The sequence below is a fragment of the Colossoma macropomum genome, unplaced genomic scaffold (assembly GCF_904425465.1).
Source record: "Colossoma macropomum unplaced genomic scaffold, Colossoma_macropomum, whole genome shotgun sequence".
In the NCBI taxonomy this organism is placed as follows: Eukaryota; Metazoa; Chordata; class Actinopteri; order Characiformes; family Serrasalmidae; genus Colossoma; species Colossoma macropomum.
Window position 1 is genome coordinate 32,013,483 of NW_023494790.1, and position 24,441 is coordinate 32,037,923.

Consider the following 24,441-nt stretch of genomic DNA (forward strand, 5'->3'; position numbering starts at 1 on the left):
TATTTCATAGAATCTGTAGATTTTTTTTATTTACTCAGTTGTTGTAAATATAGTGTATGTCAGTACAGGCAAGTCTCCGGTTGAGTCAAAACAAGTCATTACGCGTTCTTCAGCCAATTTATTGCCATTTCAACACTGAACACCAAAAATGACTGTACCAATAATACAGCCCATTAAAGTGACAGTAGGTTAAAATACCATGATCATAAAATTTTTCATAAAAAATTAAATTTGTTGTGTACTATCCTTCCAAATAAATGTCTAAATCTATGATACATAAGTGACCATGATAGACACAATGGTGTAATCAAAACACTGGACAACCACATTTAAAAAGAAATGTCAACAAATCATTTTGCTGTAGAATTTATACAGTTGCTAAAATGACGCAGACAGCTAGCAGCTTATCTTGCTAATGTTTCCAGCTTATAGAGTCTCACAGCTCTGAAATAAAACACAGAAAGCATAAGCATAGTAACAGACATTTGGTGAAATTTGGATCTAAATCAAAGATACTTCTGTTACTGTTCTGGCACATCTATGCCAGTAAATGAATGTATTTAATTAAAAACCAGACACCTCACTGTGTTTCTTCTACTTTGAGTGTCCACTCTTTTGGAGTCATAAGACTCAAGTCTAAGTCACAGAAATCAGTTAACGTCAATGGTGTTCAAGACAAAGTTGAGTCGCAAGTCTTTTCTGATTTTCTTGGGTCAAGTCAGACATCATCAAATTCATGACTGGAGTCTGACTCAAGTCCATGCCCTAATTACAGCTAACAGCCTGAACTGTAAACACCATGGTCACTGTGTCTTTATATATATATATATATATATATATATATATATATATATAGTGGGGTTTTTTGCTTTTTATTATTTTGTGAGTTTGCGTTATAAGCTATAATTCAAGCAGATGAAATATAAAATGAAATCAACATGGATTTTATAAACAATTAAACAGCTGTTTATTTTCCTAAATATGAAATGTTTTATTTTACAAAATATACTGAGATGACATTAGGCAACACAAATACATTATTGCAACTGCCACACCTGAGAAGGCACCACCATAAACAAGTGTATTGTGTTCACCTAATAATCAAGAATTTAACACAAGAATAATAACTTGACCTGATAACTGAATGCACAACACCAGCTCTCACCAGATAGTCTGAAATACTGCAGATGCTTAGGCTGATTTGAAAAATTGAGAAGGTGCCAACTTTCTGCATCAGCAATGTGTTTTGTCTTTCTTCCCATAATCCACGACACATCCTTTTCATCACCTCCATGAGGAATTGAGGAAATGTTAACCATGGCCAGTAAACAAAGTAATCAGCAAGGTGGCCGCTGTTATTCTATCTCTTGGAATCTCACAAACTTCAGCCAATTCAGGTAATTCAGCCAAATAAAATTGCCGGTTTTTAATGAATATTATAATCTTAGTTGCATAAAAACACTGATAAAATACTTACCATTAAGCACACCCCAAAGGACGAAGGCCACAAACATAAGAATGTTTGGACAAAAGACAAGAACACGCTGTACGATTTCTGTGCAACTGCCTAAAAAGATAAAGAACAACTGCATGAGTGCTCCACAATTCAGTAACAAATTCCACTGTCATAATTTTCTCATAAATGTGTTCAAATGAAGACTTTACATACCGGGCTCTTTACAGAAAGTGTATGTGATGCAGCCAAGCAAAAGTACACATCCACATAAACAAGTAAAACCACAGAGCAACAGTATTGCAGTGTGTATGTGGGAAAAACCTGAGGAGAAAGTACAAGAGTTGTGTTACTATATGTGATGTGCAGAACTACTCAAAATATCATATTATAAAGCAGTGGTGTGCAGCCACCAGAACAACATTATTGGCCAGTTTCATAAAACTTGGAGGTAACAGCGCTATGCCATGTAAAACGCATTGTAGAGTAAATAAGTCCTACTCATAAAGTCACCATTGCAGTGATTAGCCAAAATAGATACGATGAAAGAAACAAAAACAAAGTAAAAAAGAAACCAAAATTCTCAGAAACAGAGCAACGAATTGTGTAACGCTATTTATTTTCAGATAAGAGACACAGGTGTGCCAGCAATAGCTGCAATGGTATATAACAAGGTATCTTATAGATCTCTTCAGACCAGAATTTGCAGGAGACAGAGCATTTCAGACCAAGGTCTGCAGGCTGGGGTGTGGCATAATGACTGAAGAAGGACCCTGCAGACAGAAAGATCATGACAGAGCATTGTTTGAGCACAGACTGGGCCATCACAGCATGTTTTTAAAAAAAGAACTACATCACTGTATCTGATCTCCTGACTCACTTTGTTGGCTCAGAAAGGAATTTACATCAACTGTTTGCCATGATGCTCAGCCTATATAGATCAAAACATGTGTTTTAAATTGTTTAGTTAATCCGCTGAGTGGGTAAACACGTGTAATTTGTTAATTACTTGCATGTGTGACCAAACATTCACATCAGCTTCTTATCAGAAAAATTACCACTAGAGAGTGTCAGGAGAACAGCATTTGGGAGTGTATCTGATCAAGTGTTTGACTGTTATATATGAGTGTTTTCAATATACTCACAGTAAAAATGTATTAAACTTTCACTGGGGTGGCGCTCTAGTACATTTACTTAGGAAACTTAATTGTACCATGTTCTGTTGCAGTGTATTTTTGAAGTTGCACTGACTCTATACACACGGTCTTGAGCCCAGGCTTTTTATTTTGTTTAATTATTTATTTTTTTAAGTTGAAAAGCTGGCAATATTAACCTGGTCCCTTGAAAAGTGAATATATTTTACCTTTAAAACTCATTTAACACTCATTACACTGTTTGACCTTAAGGACCATATTGTACCTTTGAGGCTACATTTACTTTGTTTGTACCTTCTGGGACAAATTGTACCTGAACAGAACCTTTTGACAGCATATTCTAAAACACCTGAACCAGCACATGAAGAGCTTGTGGATCGATTAGTGATTTCTATGAGGTGAGCCAGATGAGGGAAAGTACACAAAGGAGCATGAGAACTGGGACTGAGAACCCATGGCTTGAAATTGGGGCCAATGTTTATTTGCTTTTAACTCTATCAAATTTTATCCCATCACTTTTGGGTTGCATGACTTTTACTGGTTGTCAACTCATTGAAAAAAGTCATAATTTAATATAGTAAAAACAACAACAAGAGTGTTCTCGATATCAAGGAATCCTGGGGGCTAAAGGCAGATGCTGCATTCTGAAGTGGATATTCAATGTTTCTTTGTATTTCAGGCTCAGATGTAGGCAAGACTGTTATGCACTGCACCAGGGGGCAGAGTGAACCTGTGTAAAATATACAGCAACTTATGATCTCAAATCAGTTGTTATAAGGTAGGCTTTTCATCTATACTTCTGTCAATCAATTTATTTACATTACGCAAATGATGTAATGATCATTATTAAAATTGACTCATATAAAGGGCTACTTGTATATAAAGGCCAAATATGTTTCAGACAAATTCAGGTTTATTTCAGGATATTAAAAGCTACTTCAATGTCACCCATGTGTTTCTAGGACCTCGAAACAGTACTCTACTAATTATTTTCTGAAGCAATTAGGTTGCTTTAAAGCTCCAGAAAGCCTTGTTTCTTTCTCCTGTCACCGCATCTCACTTCCAAACTGCATAGGGCACATTGTGTTGACAACACTGAAATAATATATTATGAAGCCCAAATTTGACATGATACAAAACTATATAAATCTAGTCACTAGCGAGAGAAATACATAGTACACAGTGTACTTTGTAATTTAGGGCACAGTGTCCAAACAGACAATTATCAGCAATTATATGGCTCACTGGAGCAATGATAGGCTCTATTTCTACTAAAGACATTTCACCATGTACATGTTAACTTACCCAACAGTATTTCCACAGTTGTGTGAGCTGAAAACTCTCCAGACAGCACTTCACATCTATACAGGCCTTTGTCCTCCATTTGGAGAGTCTTTATTCTGAGTGAGAAGTTTCCTTTGTGGATTTCTTCAGGGCCGAAGAACTCAACTCTGTCTCTGAATCTCTCGTGGGTAAAATCTGTCTGGACCTCACCCTCTTGGAAGACCAGCACTGTAATGTCTTGATCCACTTTCTTCCATGAGACCTTTTCAAGCTCTTTAGGTGGGATATGGGAGTCTACAGAGCAATTGAGAGTGACGTCTTCACGCGCATATGCAGATACTGCATGGCCTCCAGTCACAATCAAATACTCTGAAAGAAGAATCGAATAATTGATATTATTCAAATATTACAGTGAAGAAGTTTCAAATCAAATCATACAATTTCATAATATGTCTCTAATACAGCTTGTTTAGCAATTGATTCAGCTAATTTTGACAAAAAGTAAGGCGAGTGGGTGTTGTTGCGAATATAAATGTTATAAAAATAAAAACAAACACAGAGAGTGTGTATATGTCTGCAGAACACTGTAAAAAATTTGTGTCAACTTTCACCTACCAATGTCAACCAATGTTTGACCAGTTTCCTGTTGTCTGTAAACGGAACAGTTGTAAACTCCTGCATCTTTAGTGGTCAGATTTGTGAGCAGGAGAGAGAAGTTTCCATGTTTGACCTCCTCAGTAAAGAAACTGGCTCTTCCACTGTAAGCCTGGTCCTGAGCCTCTGGTCGACTTTCTCCATCTTGGAATAAATGCACTAAAGTTTCAGAGTCTGTTCTCTTCCACTCCACTTTCAGCTCTTCCAGTGGTATGGGGGCTTCAACATAACAGGGCAGCATCACTGAGCCTCCCAGCTCCACAATCAGAGGATCAGAGGGGCCGAGCACACGGAGCCCTGAAAGAAGAGCAAACACAGCGAGATGAGTAATATTTTTTACTTTTTTATTTCACAACATACACTGTCAGAAAAGAGCCAGGTAAATGTCCAGGTAAATTTTAGTACCTCAAAATGCAAACAATGTAAATGTACACTCAGAGGTACAATATGGTCCTTAAGGTCCAACGGTTTAAATGTACACTACATTCACATAAGCAGAAAAATAAAATGAAAAGTCTGAAGTCAATACAGGATATATGATGTCAATGCAACTTAAAAATTAGAGCTGCAGAAGAATATGGTTACTGAAGATGTGCCCCCTCCACCCCACATAGTGCTTTTTTTTAAGTGTACAAGGTGTTTTTAATGCAAAATTTGCAGGACTTAGGCTGTGTACAGTGAGCCTCAAGGTCTTTACCAGAAAGCAAAACACAAAGAGGATTGGGGCTTTTTCCCACAATGTACAAAACAACCTGACCACAAAATGAACTTCAAACGAACCATACTGACACCACCTTAGTACAGTTCTTTTCTGAGGCTGTTTAGAGGATCTGAGGTCATTTGACATGTTTATGTATGCACAGAAAACCACAACTCCACAATGCTGAAAAGGCCAAAGTGTGATCGCCCTATAAAAATCAGCCTAGCCCTTTAAGTTGATCTGCCTGGCTCACTAGAGCAATGACAGTTCTAGTTCCACTAAAGACCACCATGTGTATGTTAACTTACTCAAATGTATTTCCACAGTTGTTTGAGCTGAAAACTCTCCAGAGAGCACTTCACATCTATACTGGCCTTTGTCCTCCATTCTGAGATCCTTTAAACTAAATGAGAAGTTTCCTTTGTGAATCTCTTCTGGACCAAAGAACTCGACTCTGTTTCTGAATCTGCTGGGGGTAAAATCTGTCTGGATCACACCCTCTTGTAAGACCAGCATTGTAATGTCTTGATCCACTTTCGTCCAGGAAACTTCTTCAAGCTCTTGAGGAGGGATATAGGAGTCAACAGAGCAATTGAGAGTGACGTCTTCACGCTCATATGCAGATACTGCATGGCCTCCAGTCACAACCAAATACTCTGAAAGAAGAACCAATTGAAATATTACAGTGCAGAAGTCTCAAATCAAATGATACAATTTCAAAATACATCTTATATAAAACTTTGGCAATTGATTCAGCTAATAGAATAATAGCTCATAGAAAAGCACAGATAAACACCAAGCTGCAGCTCATTTCACACACACACAAACTTTCAACCTCATTTGACACAAAGACATTTTATGTACAAATCCAGTTCGAAAACAGTTGGGACAGTATTATGCCAATGAAACAGAAAGCAGTGATTAGTAAATTTAGTTTGACCTGCAGTACATTGCAAACAGTGTACTAAACACAATATTTATTATTTTGGCTTATGAATTTCATTTTTTTATAAATATATATTAACTCCAATTTGACGCCTGCAACGCATTCCGAAAAACGTTGGGACAGGAGCATGTTGACCACTGTGTTAAATCACCTTTCCTTTAAACAGCACTTAATAAATGTTCTCTTTATATGGTAATAAATCTTCAGTTACACCGGTCTTCAGCTGCAAAACCATAAGCGGTCATTCACTGTTGTATTTTGCACTTCATAATGTACCACATTTTTTCAGGAGAGGACAAGCAGGCCAGTCTAGCACTGGCATGCTCTGATTATGCAGCCATGCTGCTGTAATGTGACTTGGTGTTATGTTGAAATAAACATGGACGTCCCTGAAAAAGACGCCATCTAAAAAGCAGCCTACGTTGCTCCAAAATGTGTTCGGCATTAATGATGCCATCACAAATGCGCAGGTTACCCACTAATACCATGGTTGTTGAACCTTTATGCCAGTAACAATCCGGATTGTCCTTTTCTTTTGGCCTGGAGAACAAGACATCCATTATTTCCATAAACAATGTGGAAGGTGTGCTCATCAGACCACAGTACACATTCCCATTGCGCATCAGTCCATTTCAGGTGAGCTCAAGAACAGAATAGTCGACAGTGTTTCTGGACATTGTGGACACATGGCTTCAGCTGCGCATAGTACAGTCTTAACTTGCATTTGTGGATTCAGTGAGAAACAGTGTTTGCTGACAACAGTTTTTCAAAGCATTCCTGAGCCCATGTATCCATCCATATCCATATCCGAAAGCATTGTGGTTGTATAGTGTAGTGGGTAACACCTCTGCCCTCTACGCTGTAGACTGGGGTTCAATCCCTGCCTGGACACCTTACACTATACCAATAAGAGTCCTTGCGCAAGACTCCTAAAACTACCGTCGCTTACCTGTGTAAAAAGTGATCAAATTTTAATTCACTCTGGATAAGAGCGTCTGCCAAATGCTGTAAATGTAAATGTTTTTAATGCAGTGTCGTTTGATGGTTGAAGATCATTAGCTGTGGTGCAATGTATACAGGAAATACCTAAACTTCTTGCAATTGCTCATTGGGTAACAGTTGGTGATGCATTCTTTAGCAAAGTGGCATGCCTCCACTTTTTTGAAATAGGTTTTAATTTACATTTCACATACTACCATAATTTATTTGGATTGGATGTTATTAATTTTTCTTATTAATTCATTCATTCATTCATTCACTCATTCATCATCTTAACTATTTAATCCAGATAGGGTTGCAGTAGCAGTTGGGAGAGCTGAGAATCCCAGATGACACTGTCCTCCGCAGCTTCCTCCAGCTCATTTCCAGGGGGTCCCCAACCCACTCCCAGGCCAACATGGATAATCCCTCCAGCGAGTCCTAGGACGACCCCAGGGTCTTGTCCCAGTAGGCCATGCCTGGTAAGACCCCCATTGGTGGCATACAGGGGCATCCTGAACAGATGCCTGAACCACCACAACTGGCTCCAATGTGGAGGAGTAGTGGCTCTAATCTGATCTTCTCCCAGATGACTGAGCTCCTCACCCTATCAAGTAGAGTGCAGCCCACCACCCTGCGAAGAAAGCTAATTTATTAACCTTATTCTTTCGGTCATTACCCAAAGCTCGGCCTGGCCCAACCTGCAGCCCTATCTCACAATCCCTCTTCCCATCACTCATGAGCAAGAGCCCAAGATACTTAAACTCTTCCACCTGGGGCAGGTCCTTTCCCCTTTCCTGGAGTGGTATGCCATCCTTTTCCAGGCAAAGACCATGGACTCAGACTTTGAGGTGCTGATCTGCATACCAATCGCTTCACACACACCCACGCGATGGAGGCAAAAGGACATCATCATCTGCAAATAGCAGAGATGTCACCCTCCAGTCTCCACACATAATGTCCTCCTGACCTCAGCCACGCCTTGACACCCTGTCCATGAATATAACGAACAGGAGTAGAGACAAGGCACAACCTTGTCAGAGTCCAATACTCACCCTAAATGAGCTTGACTTAATGATAAATATACAGACACAACTCTCACTCCAGAAGCACAGAGACTGAATGGCCCAGAGTGGTGGCCCTGACACCCCATACTCCCGGAGGACCTCCCACAGGAAATCTCAGGGAACCAAAAATGACCAAATTACCTTCTTGCACCCATTTCATTTAATATATGTAGTGGATTCAAATCTACTACCCCGTACATCTAAAAAATAATTTTGGCAGTCCCACTTAATTCCCAAGCCACTAATTAATCATATAAAATTGTTTTTATGTGGGTCTACAAAGTTTTTTGCTTTAATTTCTATATTATTATATATTATATTAATGTCTCATTTGTAAATAACTACAGATGTCCTTTTGTTTAATTCGTTCTTTTTATTGTAGTACAGTAGGCAGCAATCCCTTTAGAGGCCACATTCTAAATCTACTGTCTACTCTATTTGGTGTAAACTTAGTGTCAGTAGAGCACCATTTAAGAATTTTTGGGTAATTCCTCAAGTTATTAGGCAATTACAGTTTAGTCCCATATTTTAAACCTTAAACTGATCCAAGGATTATCAGTATCTGTAAGCTGTAATCACAAAGTTTTATCGGCCATTGTTGCCTGTCAGCTATTCTTCAATTTCTTTTCATCTCAGAGAATATTTTGTATTACACCAACAGATGAGAATTCTTAGCTGTGCTGCTTGTTAGAATTTTCCCCTTCCACCTTAAATGGTGCAGCAATTACACTCTGGCACCTCAGGGTCCATTTAAGGTGGAACAGGAAAATTCGAACAAGACACTGGCGAATGAGATGCAACTTCAGCATAATAAAAAGTTGAACATTGAGAGACATTTTACAAGAAACTACTCTACTTTTACAGAAAAATTTCCTGCCAGAGATGTGAGAAAAGTGGCTATAGCGGAACTAAAGCTTAAAGCAAAGCAAAGCAAGTCTGCATTTTTGTTTCTATTATATTTTTATGCCTATACTAGGACATAAAAGCACATATGGAGACATATTTACCGCAAGATGGTAAAATGTTACTTCAACAAAATGGACATAAAATGTTGTGGTTCCCAAGGTGGTTTGATTTTTTTTGAGAGGACAAAATGGCTCTTCTTAACATTTGGGTTGGCAACCCCAGAATATTTTGACAAACTGTTGTCAATACACACTGTTCATTGCTGCATCCAAAAATGTTAAGACTTTACTATGCATCATTAATGTTGAACATATTTTGGAGCAATATTTGCTGCCTTTTAGATGCCGTCTTTTTCAGGGACGTCCGTGCTTGTTACAACATAACAACACCAAGCCACATTCTGCACTTGTTACAGCAGCACGGCTGCATAATCAGAGAGTAAGGGTTGTATACTGGCCTGCCTGCAGTCCAGAAGTCCCCCATTGAAAATGTATGTCTTATTATGGCAAACAAATCTGCTTTTATAGCTGGATCACATTGTGTCTTCAGTCACCAAATGATTATTAAGTGTTGTTAAAAGGAAAGGTGATCTAACACAGTGGTAAACATGCTCCTTTTCCAAATTTTTTGGAATCTGTTGCAGGCATCACATTTGAAATGAGCATATATTCACAAAAAAAACAAAGAATTTCATAGGAGAAACATCAAATACCACGTCCCTTGTTGCATCCTCCGTAGAATTGAATTTCATTTCACTTTCATTCCCTCGCTGTAGCACACACTCGGTCTCGCCAGGACGAGCAATTTAAACCTAAGTTGCTTTTCCCAGAATACTTTCTTGGTTTTTGTGTATTTGCTACACTCCATTAGGAGTAGTCAAGGGAATAGTCAAGGTTGATAGATGTTCTACAACCCTGCCACGTAAAGCCCTTCTTTGCTCAAGCGAGCCTTATAGTCCCTTCTTTCTTTTTGCTACTCCAAAAAACTATGCCACAGCTGACATGTGTTTCAATTCATCAGTTGTTTTCTGAGATAGTGGCAAATATGCTCTTTCTATTCGTAAGTCAGTGGGGGGCTCGGTATCCAACTGGGATTTCAGTAAGCCCTTTGAGGTAAGCCTCCATGGTAGTTTCAGAACCCTTGGGCTCCCCATAGACTTCTACATTCTGACATCTGGAACGGCCTTCTTGTTCTGTTAGCCGAGAGCTAAGCTGTTAGCATATCTGTGACCATCTCCTCCATATTCTGGATTTGCGTTTCCACTCCTGTGTTGGTCTAATCTCTTATTCGACTTCTTTATTTTAGCCATCACATCATTTGTTGTTTTTGGTTGTCCTCACTAAGAATGTTCTCAAGTCTAACTTTACCATCTTCACTGCTTTCTGGTGAACTAGCACAGCTGCTATCACCTTCTATCTTGTTTTGTTCCAGCCTTGAATGGTTTTTTATGCATTATTAAGTGACTCTTGCTGCTCACTCTCCCACTGGCTCTATCATTTTCACCCAAGCTGCATTCTTCTAGGTGCAAAATTGGTGATAATATGCAGTGTTTTTATAGAAACAATTTAATAAGAAAACGCTGAATATTTTTTAAAGGAGTCAAAATATACTTTGCCAGTAATATTCAAATATCAATTTGAATATTTTTCAAATAATACCTTAGAAATTTGAATTTCAAGTTTGGCTGAACTGCCCATCCCTAGTTGGTATAATACATTAATCGTAAAATATTGAGTGGCTCATATATATTCAAAATGCCCATCCATAGCCAAAACCATGCTCTGATTAACCGCATTTGTAGATTTTAAGTGTGTGATAATGTAAGTCACTCAAAGTCATGTGTTACAACTTGTACAAGGACGCAAGAGTGCTCTTTACATTTTTCTTGGTATTGATAATCACCCAGAGTAGAGTGGGACATGGTGGGAATGGAAACAGGACAGGGTGGAGCCAGAATGTAACACTTAGAAATCCATAGGAAGTGATTTTTTCCACATTGATTCATATGAAAACATACTGTTAAGGACTTTACAGTCAAAAGTTATTTTTCTGCAGAATACTAGGAAAAAAACAAGTGTAAACTTCCACCTACCAATTTCGACTGAAGTTTGGCCAGTTTCCTGTTGACTGTAAACAAAACAGTTGTAAACTCCTGCATCTTTAGTGGTCAGATTTGTGAGGAGGAGAGAGAAGTTTCCACGCGCAACCTCCTCAGTAAAGAAACTGGCTCTTCCACTGTAAGCCTGATCCTGAAACTCTAGCCGACTTTTTCCATCTTGGAACAAATGTACTAAAGTTTCAGAGTCTGTTCTCTTCCACTCAGCGTCCAGCTCTTCCAGTGGTAAGGGGGCTTCAACGTAACAGGGCAGCATCACTGAGCCCCCCAACTTTGCAATCAGAGGACCAGCAGGGCCGAGCACATGGAGCCCTGAAAGAAGGGCAAACATGTTGAAATGAGTATTAGCTCAAAGTGCAAACAATATAAATGTATAAGGTACAATATGGTCCTTAAAGTCCAACTGTTTAAATGTACACTACATTCATATTCCTAGTGGAGAGGAACTCAACATTTTTAAGCAGAAACATAACACAAAAAACCCCAGAGTCAGGATGGGATGAATAGAGTCAGTGTAACTTAAAAATACAACTGCAACAGTGTATGGTACAATTATGTTCCCTAACCAAACGTAACCAAAGATAACCCCGCCCCACCACCACTAACAGCATTTGTGCCCTGAAAGGTGTTTTTTTTTTCTGAGAATGTATTATATTATTCTGACTTCCATTGTATGAAACAATATAACAAGCAGTCGCCAATTTGGGCGTTGTCCATTCAGGCAACGTAGGTGTAAAAGGTGTTTTCAAGCAAAATCTGCAACCACTTCCCTCTCTTTATTTTCCTTTTTATCAAATGGAAGAAAAAAAAAACACACTTTGGGAATATAAAACACACCTGAAAATGACCTCAGTGCTTTCTGTTAAAGGGATCTCAGTTCTCTTTCTGCACTTCTTTAGCACTGAAGACATCTCTGATCAGTTGTTGTTCACATCACAGCTCCTTCAGATCTCACACCATACATAGAAATGTCTAATTATGGGCAGTTTTTCACAAGTTTATGATATACATTTGACCCCGTGGTGAAACACTCCAGCTTCAATAGTGCTAAGCTATTAAAAAACATTAAATGATGACCAGCAGTGAGACTAGACTGTACCAACATCAGGGGCTCAGCCCCACAGCCCATTTTATATGGTTACATGGTGGTTAAAGAGCCTGTCCTGTAGATTCCAGAGCGCCTCCACTGTAGACTGTAAAAACAATGTGCCAGTTCAAACTAAATAAATGGTAATATCTTTAACTAAAAAGAATTATCTGCATGTATAATTAGCAGGTGACTAAAAACAAATATACCTGTTTCTGCCAGTACAGCCATATAATCAGAACACTAATATGCATAGTTGCTTGACTTTTGCTCTCTCAGACTTCAATTTGTATCATTTAATTTGTGTCGGCAGAGCACCGCTTAGTCAGAAACAAACCTGTACTGTGGTGGTTTCACTGTTTGGGTCTGTGGGCCTGCTCGCTAAGCTAACGTTAAGTTAGCCAATCAAGCTACAGATCCAAACACCACAGAACAGGTTTAATTACACATTCCCGTCACTTCAATGCCAGCTCCTCGACCTTACTCCCTCAGAACTGAGTCATTATCATCTAAACCTGTGTCAGTGCTGGACAGATAGGAACATGTTCTGTGGTGAACAGAGCTGCTTTCATGCTAGCTATGCTAACAGTTCATAGCCAGCACCAGGAGGATGCTGATCATAGACTTCAGTGCAGCATTCAAAATCATATTTCCTCAGCATCTTGTTGGAAAGCTGAGCCTTCTGGGCCTGAACACTTCCCTCTGCAATTGGATCCTGGACTTTCTTACTGAGAGATGTCTAACATCATCACACTGAGCACTGGAGCCCCCAGGGCAGTGTGCTCAGTCCGCTGCTGTTCACTTTGCTGACTCACGACTGTGTGGCAGTTCACAGTTTTACCAACGTCATAAAGTTTGCTGATGACACTACTGTGGTTGGTCTCATCAGCAAGATCGATGAGTGAGCATACAGAGAGGAGGTGCGGCGACTGACAGACTGGTGCAAAGTCAACAATCTATATCTGAATGCAGACAAAACAAAGGAGATGGTTGCTGACTTCAGGAGAGCACAGAGTGACCACTCTCCGCTCACCATCAACAACTCCCCTGTGGAAATCGTTGCGAGCACCAAGTTTCTTGATGTTCACCTAGCAGAGAACCTCATCTGGACCGTAAATACCAACTTTATAGCCAAGAAAGCCCAGCAGCGTCTCTATTTCCTGCGGAGGTTAAGGAAAGCTCATCTCCCACCCAGCATCCTTACTACCTTCTACAGAGGCACTTGTTGGGCGTGACAGTGTAGAGGACAGGGTTCCCCTTGAAAACATCAGGCCGAACTCCAGAATTGGACTTGGCACACACATGATATTTTATTTGCACACAAACAAGCGAAAAGTGAAAGAAAAGACTGAGTAAAAACATAAAACAAACAGGTTGCAATGCAGCTAATATGACCAGGACACAGCAGACTACTTCTAGTCACTCATGCAGTCCCACCTAGACATTTCTGACTAAAACATCAGCCGGTTTGCGCCAGAAGCCACAAGGCCACATGGATGTCGTACCTTCCCTCTCCTTTTCTTCCTTGAATGAACCACCAGGGGGTCCAGTTAACATCGTAGCCCCACCCCCAGCTAGGTAGACCAAACCATTCCCCAGGTCAAGTGAGGGGTTCCACGAAAAAAACAATAACAAAACACAACTTCAGCACAATAAACACAATATACATAAAACACATAACAAGAAGCTTTACCGGTAAGTACATTCATTTATATTGGTTTACCATGTTAACTCTTTGAGTCTTTCCCTACAGGTTCCCGGATCCCACCTCCCCCCCTTCTACACACAGCCATGGGCTCTACTGGCCAGTGTAAGGGAAGCCCTGGAAGGCGCCCGCAGTCCCACAAGGATCAGGACAGAACAAGAACAAGGTAAGTATTTCTTATGTGCACATTTTAATTTCACCTAGGCTTTACCCCAACAAGAGGCATTGTCCCTTTTCATGCCCCAGTGTCCCTTCACAGGCCTGGTGATGGGGCAAACTTAGTGACCCCATCACAGCACTATAGAGAGCGTCCTGAGAAGCAGCTTTACTGCTTGGTTTGGGAATTGACCCTCCAGCAAATAGTGAGGACAGCTGAAAAGATCATTGGGGTCTCTTTTCCTTCCATCACAGACATTAACACCACATGCTGCATCCGAAAAAAGCCACTAGCATTGTGACTGACCGCACACAAACTGTTCTCTCTTCTGCCATCTGGAAGAAGGTACCACAGCATTCGGGCCCTCACAGTAGTTTCTTTCCACAAGTCGTCAAAAACACCACACACACACACATACACACACACAATTTCTGTGACACTGTATTTGAATATAAATATAATTATTGCTTTTCACTGAAATACTTCACTTGATATAACTTGGCAGATGAGCATTGGCAAAAAAATCACCTAACTGATTATCAAATTAATCATTATCACCTGGCCACAAATAAAACATTTGTAAAAACTGGTACCTGTTATCTCATCATAGGTCTAAAGACTATATATTATCCTGTGCTGTGTTAATTATATATATATATCAGTACCATGGCCGCATATTCTGGACTCCTGATGTCCCACTCACAGCGTTTGATTGACAGGAAACCTTGCTGACAGTGAAAATGCAATTGCAAATAATATGCAAATACATTTTAATTTTGCAGAGCTGGAGTGCAACGATGAGGAAATGCAGTTGCAAATCAGAGATTATGTCAGAGTCAGACCATTAAGACAATGAATATGAAATGTCAAAAGCACTTTGCTTTTCCATATTAACTTTGTATAGCCATTACACACAGAAATGCAAATTTAAATATACATTTTACATTTGAATTATGTCAAAACGATTCTGGTTGCTCAAAAAGGTGACGAAAGAGGCTACGCTAACCTGGTAGCTAGCGTTAGCATATGTGTTTACTTGACCCCTCACTTGACCCCTTCTGCTAATGATAGACTGTATGTATACACTATATGGACAAAAATATTGGGACACCTACACATTACACCTATAGGAGCTTTCATGACATCTCATTCTAAAGCCATAGGCATTAATATGGAGTTGGTCTCCCTTTGCAACTATAACAGCTTCCACTCTTCTGGGAAGCTTTCTACAAGATTTTGGAGTGTTTGTGGGAATTTTTCATCCAGAAGAGCTTTTGTGAAGTCAGACACTGATGTTGGACGAGAGGGCCTGGCTCACAATCTCCATTCTAGTTCGCCTAAAAGTGTTTGATGGGGTTGAGGTCAGGGCTCTGTGAGGGCCAGTCAAGGTCTTCCACACCAAACTCACCCACCCATGCCTTTATGGAGCTGCTTTGTACACTGGGGCTCAGTCATGCTGGAACAGAAAAGGTTCTTCCCCAAACTGTTCCCACAAACTTGGAAGCACAGAATTGTCCAAAATGTCTTGGTCTGCTGAAGCATTAAGATTTCTCTTCACTGGAACTAAGGGGTCTAGACCAACCCCTGAAAAACAACCCCATAGCATACTTAAGCATACTTAAAATCAACTATTTGACATCTGAACATATTAGAATTTAGGAAAATTCTTAAGAAAAATGAAACAATTTTAAACATTGCAATATATATTATATATATATATATATAGAGAGAGAGAGAGAGAGAGAGAGAGAGAGAGAGGGTCTAAACTAAACCAATTGTGTGTGTGTGTGTTCATCTCTCTCTCCTCTCTCTCTCTCTCTCTCTCTCGTTACTGTGGAGGTACATTTTCATTCGTCATGATATAAACAATGTAAATGTTCAACTAAGCACCTTAAATATTTTGTTTCCCAGAGAAGAGGTGCACATTTGTACCTAATGAAAATATATACATGCAATGGATTATTGTACATTTATGTTCCCTAACAAAAGGCAGCCTACTGAAGACAGACCCTTGAGAGAAGCACCCCAGAGACAAAAGGGGCACCACCCAGTTACAGTTAGTACCTTTTCATCTGAGAGTGTAGAGATGCTGAAACGGTCCAACCATGAAAACGGCCTAAAATTGCACCCCAGTATTCTAACTTTAATATACAGGTTATTAATCAAGATTATTAGTCAAGATGTGTTGAACGTGACACATTAATGACTGTTTGTCTTCAACTGTCAGGTTATAACGACTGAAAATGCGGGTTTAGTAATTAAACCCTGTTTTTTTCTTATTATTGTGTCTCTGATAGAGCATTTAATATGATTTACTATAATTTAATAGGATTACAGTGTCTCAGAGAGAGCAGTTAAGGTCATGTTTTGAGGATAGTAGAAAGCTGAGACACATCATTAATTCATTCATTCATGTAGAATATAATCTTCATTCATGAATTAGACTCTGTTTACTGACAGTAAAAATAATCAAAAATAAAATGTTTAAATCTCTGCTTACCGTCACAGATGAACAGAACTCCTGACAGAAAAAGGAAAATAATTAATCCCATCTTCACATCTGAGAGGATTACGGTTCGGTATGAATCAATTTCACTTTCACTTCTCAGACTCTAGTGGTGGGCGGGACAAAGAAGGTGGCTGTCAATCATTTGGCGACTCGAGCCAATCACATAACAGCTACCAAACTCTAAGGAGCCAATCACTAACAGGAATACAGCACTAAATCTGGAGTAGAAACAGTTCTAACAGCGCAGGAATCGCTCAGTTCTACTGATTTTACAGTGATAAACACTGAACTGCATTTCTACAACTGTACTGAATTAAACTGCAGTGCTGCGCATATTTAGATGTCCCATGCTTTGTTTTCTGTGCTGCAGTATTCTATTCTATATAATCTATTGCTTCTGTCTTGTTACTTGTAGATGTATTATTATATGTTTTGGTTGTGGCATCAGTTAAATTTGGGTCAAGTGCATAAATTACCAACTATTTAAGTTTTTTTACGAACTGAGCTGGTTGTACCATGAGAATTTGGATGTTCTGTGTAGAACTGATAGGGCAGCAGAGACTCTGTGGCACACTGTGTATTGTATACTGCCCATGTGCCAAGCACAAGGCCTGCGAGCCAGATCAGGCCCATGACACAATCCTATCGGGCCCACCAAAGTATTTTAATTTTCTATTATAACCCCATTTCCAAAAAAGTTGGTACACTGTGCAGAATAGAATAAAATGATATGCAAATCACATAAACCATATCCTTGAAGGAAAATACTACAAAGACAACATATCAAATGTTAAAACTGAAAATTTTATTTTTATGAGAAATTTAATTGTTTTTGAAAAATATATGCCCATTTTGAATTTGATGCTAACAACACATTCCAAAAAAGTTTGAAACTGTGTTTCATCACATCTTCTTTTAACACTCTGTAAGTGTTTGGGAACTGAGGAGAACTAATTGCTGTAGTTTTGAAAGTGAAATGTTTTCTTGTTCTTGTTTGATATAGGATTTCAGCTGCTCGACTGTTCGGGGTCTCCTTAGTCATATTTTTCATTTCATGATGCGCCAAATGTTTTCAGTGGTGACCGGTCTGGACTGCAGGCAGGCCAATTTAGCACCCGGACTCTTTTAATACGGACCAATGTTGTTGTAAGACGTGCAGAATGTGGTTTAACATTGTCTTGCTGAAACAAACACGGCCTTCCCTGAAAAAGACGTCGTCTGGATGGCAGCATATGTTGCCAAAACATGTAAATATCGTTCAGCATTAATGGTGCCTTCACAGATTTGCATGTCACCCATGCCATGTGCACTAATGCACCCCTATACCCTCATGAATACTGGCTTTTGAACTGTACACTATTAACAAGCTGAGTGGTCTTTAGCCCAGAGGACACAGTGTCCATAATTTCCAAAAAGAATTTCAAATGTTTATTTGTTGGACCACAGGACACTTTTCCACTTCCCCTCAGTCCATTTTAATGAGCTTGGGCCCAGAGAAGGTGGCGGCATTTCTGGATCCTGTTCATATATGATTTTGTCTTTGCGTTTTAGAGTTTTAACTTGCATTTGTGGATGCAGAGACGGACTGTTTTCACAGACAGTGGTTTTCAGAGTCCATGCAGTGATTTCCACTACAGAATCATATCTATTTGTAACGCAGAGCCCAAAGATCATGGCCAGCAAATACTGGTTTTTGGTCTTGTCCCTTACATACAGAGATTTCTCCAGATTCTCTGAACCTTTTAATGTTGTTATGTACTGTAGATGATGAAAAGCAAAAGTTCCTTGCTATTTTATGTTGAGAAACATTATTCTTGAATTGTTAACTGCCTCTGAAGCCTCACAGTTTCTCTTTACCTTGACCTGCTCATGGCTGCTGAGATGACCTCACCAATGAGTCTAGTGGCTAGGCGGTGAAGTTCCTCCATGCTGTCACTGTTCTCATAGAGCTGAGCCTCTGCTGAAACATCTGAGACAAGTGTGCTGGCAAAAAGGGGAGAAGGTGCGAGAGCCACAGAGATCTCTGGGCCGAGGGTCTGCTGAATGGCAGCTTGAGCACACTGACCACCAGCTGCAGGTGTAGCGTGAAGCAGGTCATCTTCTGTGGCGGGAAGACTGTCTTCCTCCAAGTCTGCTTGAATGTTTTCACCAAAAGGCACATCCATTATGTGGTCAGGCACCGCTCCATCAAGGTCAGGACCCTCTATTTTGGTCAGCTCTGAACTCCAGGATATAGAACGCACTGGTTCTTTAGTGTTGGGCTCCTGTTTGCTGGCCATTTGATTCTGAAGCTTACAGAAGCTGCCTCTGATCTCTCATGAGGGCTTTTCCTGACCTCATTTGATGAGCTTGAGGCTGGGATGGGAGGATTTTTCCTGATGGTCTCTGGGTTGCTCTGTTGGAAATCTGTAGTTGCATTGCTGCAAGGCGGAGTGCTCAGCTTTCCGGATGCTATCACTACCAGTGTTGAGCAAAAACATTCTCCTGCCGAAGCCTCTGGTGCAGGTGTATCAACCTGTGCTGTGACCTACATATATATATATATATATAGCCACGTTATACTGCATCATAAAGGCAGTAACATCCATTCTATTGTGCTGTGGTCTAGTTCAGTGATGCTCTGTCTTCACCCAATCACAGTAAACACCACTGATTCTTATATGAGCGTAAATTTGGGTCGTGTTACTAAACTGGATCCCTCCATAACAGAAGGCCCATTAAAGTTGGATGATAGAGTTGTTTATGTTTTCTAGTACTCACAGGTGCGTTATCAATATGGAGAATGTAAAAGCATACTTTACAGTAGTGCTGCCCCGAACAGCCATTTACAACCTTTGAGCTCTCAAATACTCCCTCTCAAAATAACGCATAATATTTACGTCTCATAATTAACCATATGCATGGAGCTTCTTTTAGACAGTGATAGAAAACACCATAGCATGCAGAAAGCTCTGATTCTGATCCATTTTACTATGATAAATGTGGACACACACATGTTCAGACAACTCTGAGGCCAGATTTAAATCAGTTAACCCCTTAAAATCCCATTAAGGCTTATAAGGCTGACCAAGTTCTACTTTCCTGGACCTGCTGACAGATTCTGGCCATTTAAGGGGTTCTAAAGCAGCTAATGTCTCAAAATGTATTGCCGAACAATACAATAGCTGTGTTCTTAAGCCTAGACTGTAGCCAAGGTGGGGCTGTCCTATAAGGACTCCTCCTTAGTAGTCTATAGACCAGTGTAATAGTGTCGTCATTTTATAGTCGGTGCCATGTTGTTATGCCCATATTAGGAACTCTGGGTCTAAGCTCTATTTCTCTATGGGCAGGATGAATGGGGTTTTCGAAAAATCGTCTCTATTGCACCCTGTGTTAAATAAAAATGTTCAGAACCCGATACGTTTTGTCCTGTGTACATTCTTCTCTCAAATACCACTGGGTCCTCCGAATTACGAGGTTGTTAAAGAGTTGAAATATTGCTACATGTAAGATGAAGCTGAATTCAGGTCATTAGACTGGCAGCCTCCTTAAGCAGGTTATCACCCGTTGATAAACTGATTGAGGCTCTCAGAATATCCTAATTATTATTCTATTGCTGATAACATTTTTCTGAGGACATCAGGACATTCGCCAGCTTTTTGTTTGACTTTTCCTGTTCTACCTTAAGTGCTGCAGCAGTGGGGAATGGGAAAATTCCAACAAGCAGCCAGCGAAAAACAAGGGTCGAAAGGCACGATATGAGGAGGTTTCTGTATTTCCGCTGAACAGCTGAGTAACATCATCTTATTTTGCTGTTTAACAGAACCGACAGGTCAGTATTTTATCTCGTTTGCTAATGTTTGTGCTGGGTGGTCACAGCTGGTGCACCATTTAAGGTGGAACGGGAACATTCAAACAAGAAGCTGCGAAAAAAGAAGCTAAATTCAGCCTCATAGTTTTAACACGGGTAGTATTTTTGATAAGGAGTTTTAGGCAGTTTTGGGCAGCAGGAGGCGGGCATTGCTGCTAGAGAGTGATGATTGATTGGCGAGCAGAGCAGCTCATTGGTTGTTCGCGCTCACTGACGTCATGAACGTACATGAGGCGCCGTTTTAAACTCCTATATCTCGAGTTTATAAGCTCTTAAAAATGTAAGAGCAGTGTTAAAATGTTCTATGCTGTTCTGTGTTCAGGAAATGATCGAATTCTTTTACATTAAAAATGTTTAAGCATTTATAAACTATGATTTTGCTCAAATGCTCCATATCAACCCATTCATTTTGGACTCACTCTGGAGCGCCCTCTAGCGGTTGAGAAAACCGGAAGACATTGCAGAGTGGGAATTCTCCTCTCTACAAGTTCTCTGGTATCATAGCTCTTTACGACCTCGTAATTCGGAGGATAGAACAGTCCTAACGAGGCTGCGTGGTGACGTCACCAGACCGGCGCAAAGCTTGTGAGGGAACTGGTGAGAGAAAATGGAGCCCGTTGCATTGGATGGAGTTTGTTGCTTTTTCATTTCTTCATGGAAATGGAGGAGATTCTTATGTAATATGATAGACTACATATATACAAATACTTATAAATAAAATACAATGTATGGATGATATGCTATATATGGACAAATTCTTTAATTAATCTGTGAGTTTAAGTGATTTTACACTTAGTCAACGAAGGTAACGAAGACGAATTCAAGAATGTGAACAACTTACATTTTAAAACAAACTGCTCCAACGGCTTTGTTTTCCACCATTTTCATGGTGCTGCTTTTTTTTTGTGCACAGAGGACTATGGGTAATCGAAGGCATGGAAGGATACATCTAATGCGTCCTTGAAATCACTCAGAACGCAGGCTGTATTTCTAGGCTCTATACAAAGGATCCTTCACCTTGGAACGGCCTGCTATGACACAGCAGCCGAGAAATGCAGCCTAGACTTTGGAATGCAGTTAATATGTGAGACAGGCCATAGCAAAAAGGAAAAAGGGGTGGTAAATATTGTCCAGTAAGAATTGGCCAGTCAAGTCATGCAGCACTCAAAAAAATAAATAAAAAAAATAAAAAAATCTCACAAGACCAAGTTTTCAGGAAGGTTTTATTGGCTGGTGCCTTGACACTGTATCAGTATCATCACAGGGTGCAAAACATTGACCGTAAGTTTGAAAGAATGACAAAAACTGTCATATGAAGGAGGTTGCCAGTCGGACACAGTTAAATATTTTTTGTAAACACAGTTACATTTGATATTATTGTTTTTTGTTTTTTTTTGTTTGTTTTTTTAGCCAATTTAGTCATGACCAATTCTCACAAGCCATTTAGTACCCCCTAGTTATCGTGATGCTGCCATCATATGTGCTCTGGGTCTCTTGGCTGTCTAGGCCTCTTTGTCAAAGTGGCCCCAGTGGGATTCAAACTCACACTCTCGATGATGGAGTGAACCATAGACGCTGTACGGTGGACAGATGCTTCAATCAAAGACCGAACATTAGTGATTTTCCCAATTGTTCTAAAAGAGAGATGTGTGGCAGCGAGAGGAGGCTTTCAATCAATCAATTAATCAATCAGTCAATCAATCAAGTCATTAATGTACATTTTCGGTGTAAAAACACACTCTTGCATGATCTTTTGGCCGTCCTACTACAGAACACTTTTATTCAGTTTTGCTCAAATATATAACCTGCCAACAGGGGGCGCTGATACTCTTATCTCTATGGTTTAACACTGTTTTAAAAAAGGCCTTAGAGATCATAGATGAAAATGCTTAACTTTGAAGCCGCCCAATGGACTGTCTTTTAGAAAGTTCTCCAGCTCTGATTACCATCTAAAATTGGTAGCGATTCAAGACTTGATTATTGTCTTTTTTGCTTTAAACAGTGAGTTTAAATAAGAAAATTTGAATTGAAAATTAACAAGTAAAAATAATTGTTTTTGAGGATTAATTTAGGAATGCAACAAAGAATACACACACATTATTCTTAAGCTCATTTTCATGGCTTAAAAGTTGTGGGACACAATGGCATAATGACCCATAAATAGGTTTGAAGTTATTATAATAAATACATTATTATACATTCGGAACAGTTACACATTCTGATAGTACATACTTTAGTAGCTTCTCGGATACTGGAATACTACTTGTACTATTGCACTCATTTGCCTGATGGAAGAGATGAGACGTCTAATTCTGTACTTACTGCTTGTAAAAACAATGCATAGAAACTCATACATTTTACTCATTTTTTACAATACACAGTATTATAGCATGATGTCAAACATTTGTACACAATGTTCAAATATGTGCTGCTGGTAGGACACTGAGACTGAGGCCAGTTCTATTGTTTTGCTAAGGAACACGTCCCTTAGGTGTTTTAAAGAACTTTAGCCCATTTTCTGGGTTTCTACTGTTGATGAGAAGCTTTGTACCATGACATTTCTCCTCTATAGACATGTCTGTGGATTTTAGGTAGTTTTGTAGAACCACACACACCTTCACTCTGCTCACTACGGGACGAGCAAAGATGCAGAATCCAGAAATGGACGTTTAGGGACCAGACCCACACTGGAAGACCACTATGTCCCCTCAGTCTGTGTTCTCCCCCAAGTGTATTGTTAATGCATAGACATGATACATAAATCTATATACCATTTTTTTAGAACTGGATTCAAGGCAGGTTTAATATAACTGAACCATTATTGCTGATTGCATTGTTCTACAATTGCATTGCATGGTGCTACAAAGAGTCACACACATGAGGAGCACTGGCTTGTCAGAAGTCTATAATAAAGGTTCCCGAGTGGCCCAAAATTGTGAGATCAATCTCTGGTGACACAGCCATCCATGTCTTAGAGTTCAAACCAGCATAACTGTCTGTTCCTCTCTCTCAGTGGGAATAGTCCTCCAGCACCCCATCAGATGCCAGTTGTTAACTGACATAACAGAATTAGAAGTTAGCGTTCTCCTCCAAGCATGTTGAGCTCCAATGGCGTCGCATTAGCATCTGTCTGAAAAGATGTGGTGGAGCTTTTCTATGTTTTTTTCCTACAAAGTCTTAGTTTTTGTTCTCTTTAACTGTTAAGATTATAAGGCAGGAAAAATGTAACATGGTAAACTATGGTTATTATTTGCGACATACTCTTGTATACATGATGCTTTAAATGTGTACATACATGGAAAGAAGCGCAACAGATTCAAGGGGAAGACCACATCCCCAAACAATCTCAAGAGAAGAAAGAATTCACAAGGGCTGTTGACGAGAGCAAGTACAACTGTTCTTCTTACAAGGTCTTTCCAAAGGCACTCTCATGAAGAACACCTCTGCTGTTTTCATGTCCATAGGCTCATGTGATAGTGATAGTGGGGGTCACTCAGTGCAAGTAGGAAAACGCACCTTTAAGGCTACGACACAGGCTCCCACTTTGTGCTGGTGCTCTCATCAGAACACCATGTATAGGTGTGGAGCATATATATATATATATATATATATATATATATATATATATACTTACATATATATATATTTATCAAATTCGGAAGCATATAATTGTGTAAAAGGTCTTTTGGAACTAAGGGGCCGAGCCCAAACCCTGAAACACAGTCCCAGACCACTGTCCTTCCTCCACTAAACTACTGTTGAGCTCTTCAATACGACCCATTCCGATGCCAGTTTTTGTCTAAGGAAAAAATGCACGGCTATGTGTTTGATTTTGTATACCTGTTAGCAATGAGTGTTGCTAAAACACCACAACT

At 39.7% G+C, this 24,441-nt stretch overlaps 1 protein-coding gene across 1 annotated transcript; it reads right to left on the bottom strand.

Moving 5' to 3' along the window:
* Positions 1-436: 436 nt before the first annotated feature.
* Positions 437-11,589, bottom strand: LOC118808966 (butyrophilin-like protein 2). The gene is made up of 7 exons (XM_036571845.1): positions 11,235-11,589; positions 5,554-5,901; positions 4,507-4,884; positions 3,901-4,260; positions 1,670-1,777; positions 1,478-1,567; positions 437-444 (listed from the first exon to the last, which is right to left on the bottom strand). Exons 1-7 carry the CDS (start codon positions 11,587-11,589, stop codon positions 437-439), a joined length of 1,647 nt encoding a protein of 548 aa, XP_036427738.1.
* Between the last annotated feature and the right edge of the window lie 12,852 nt (positions 11,590-24,441).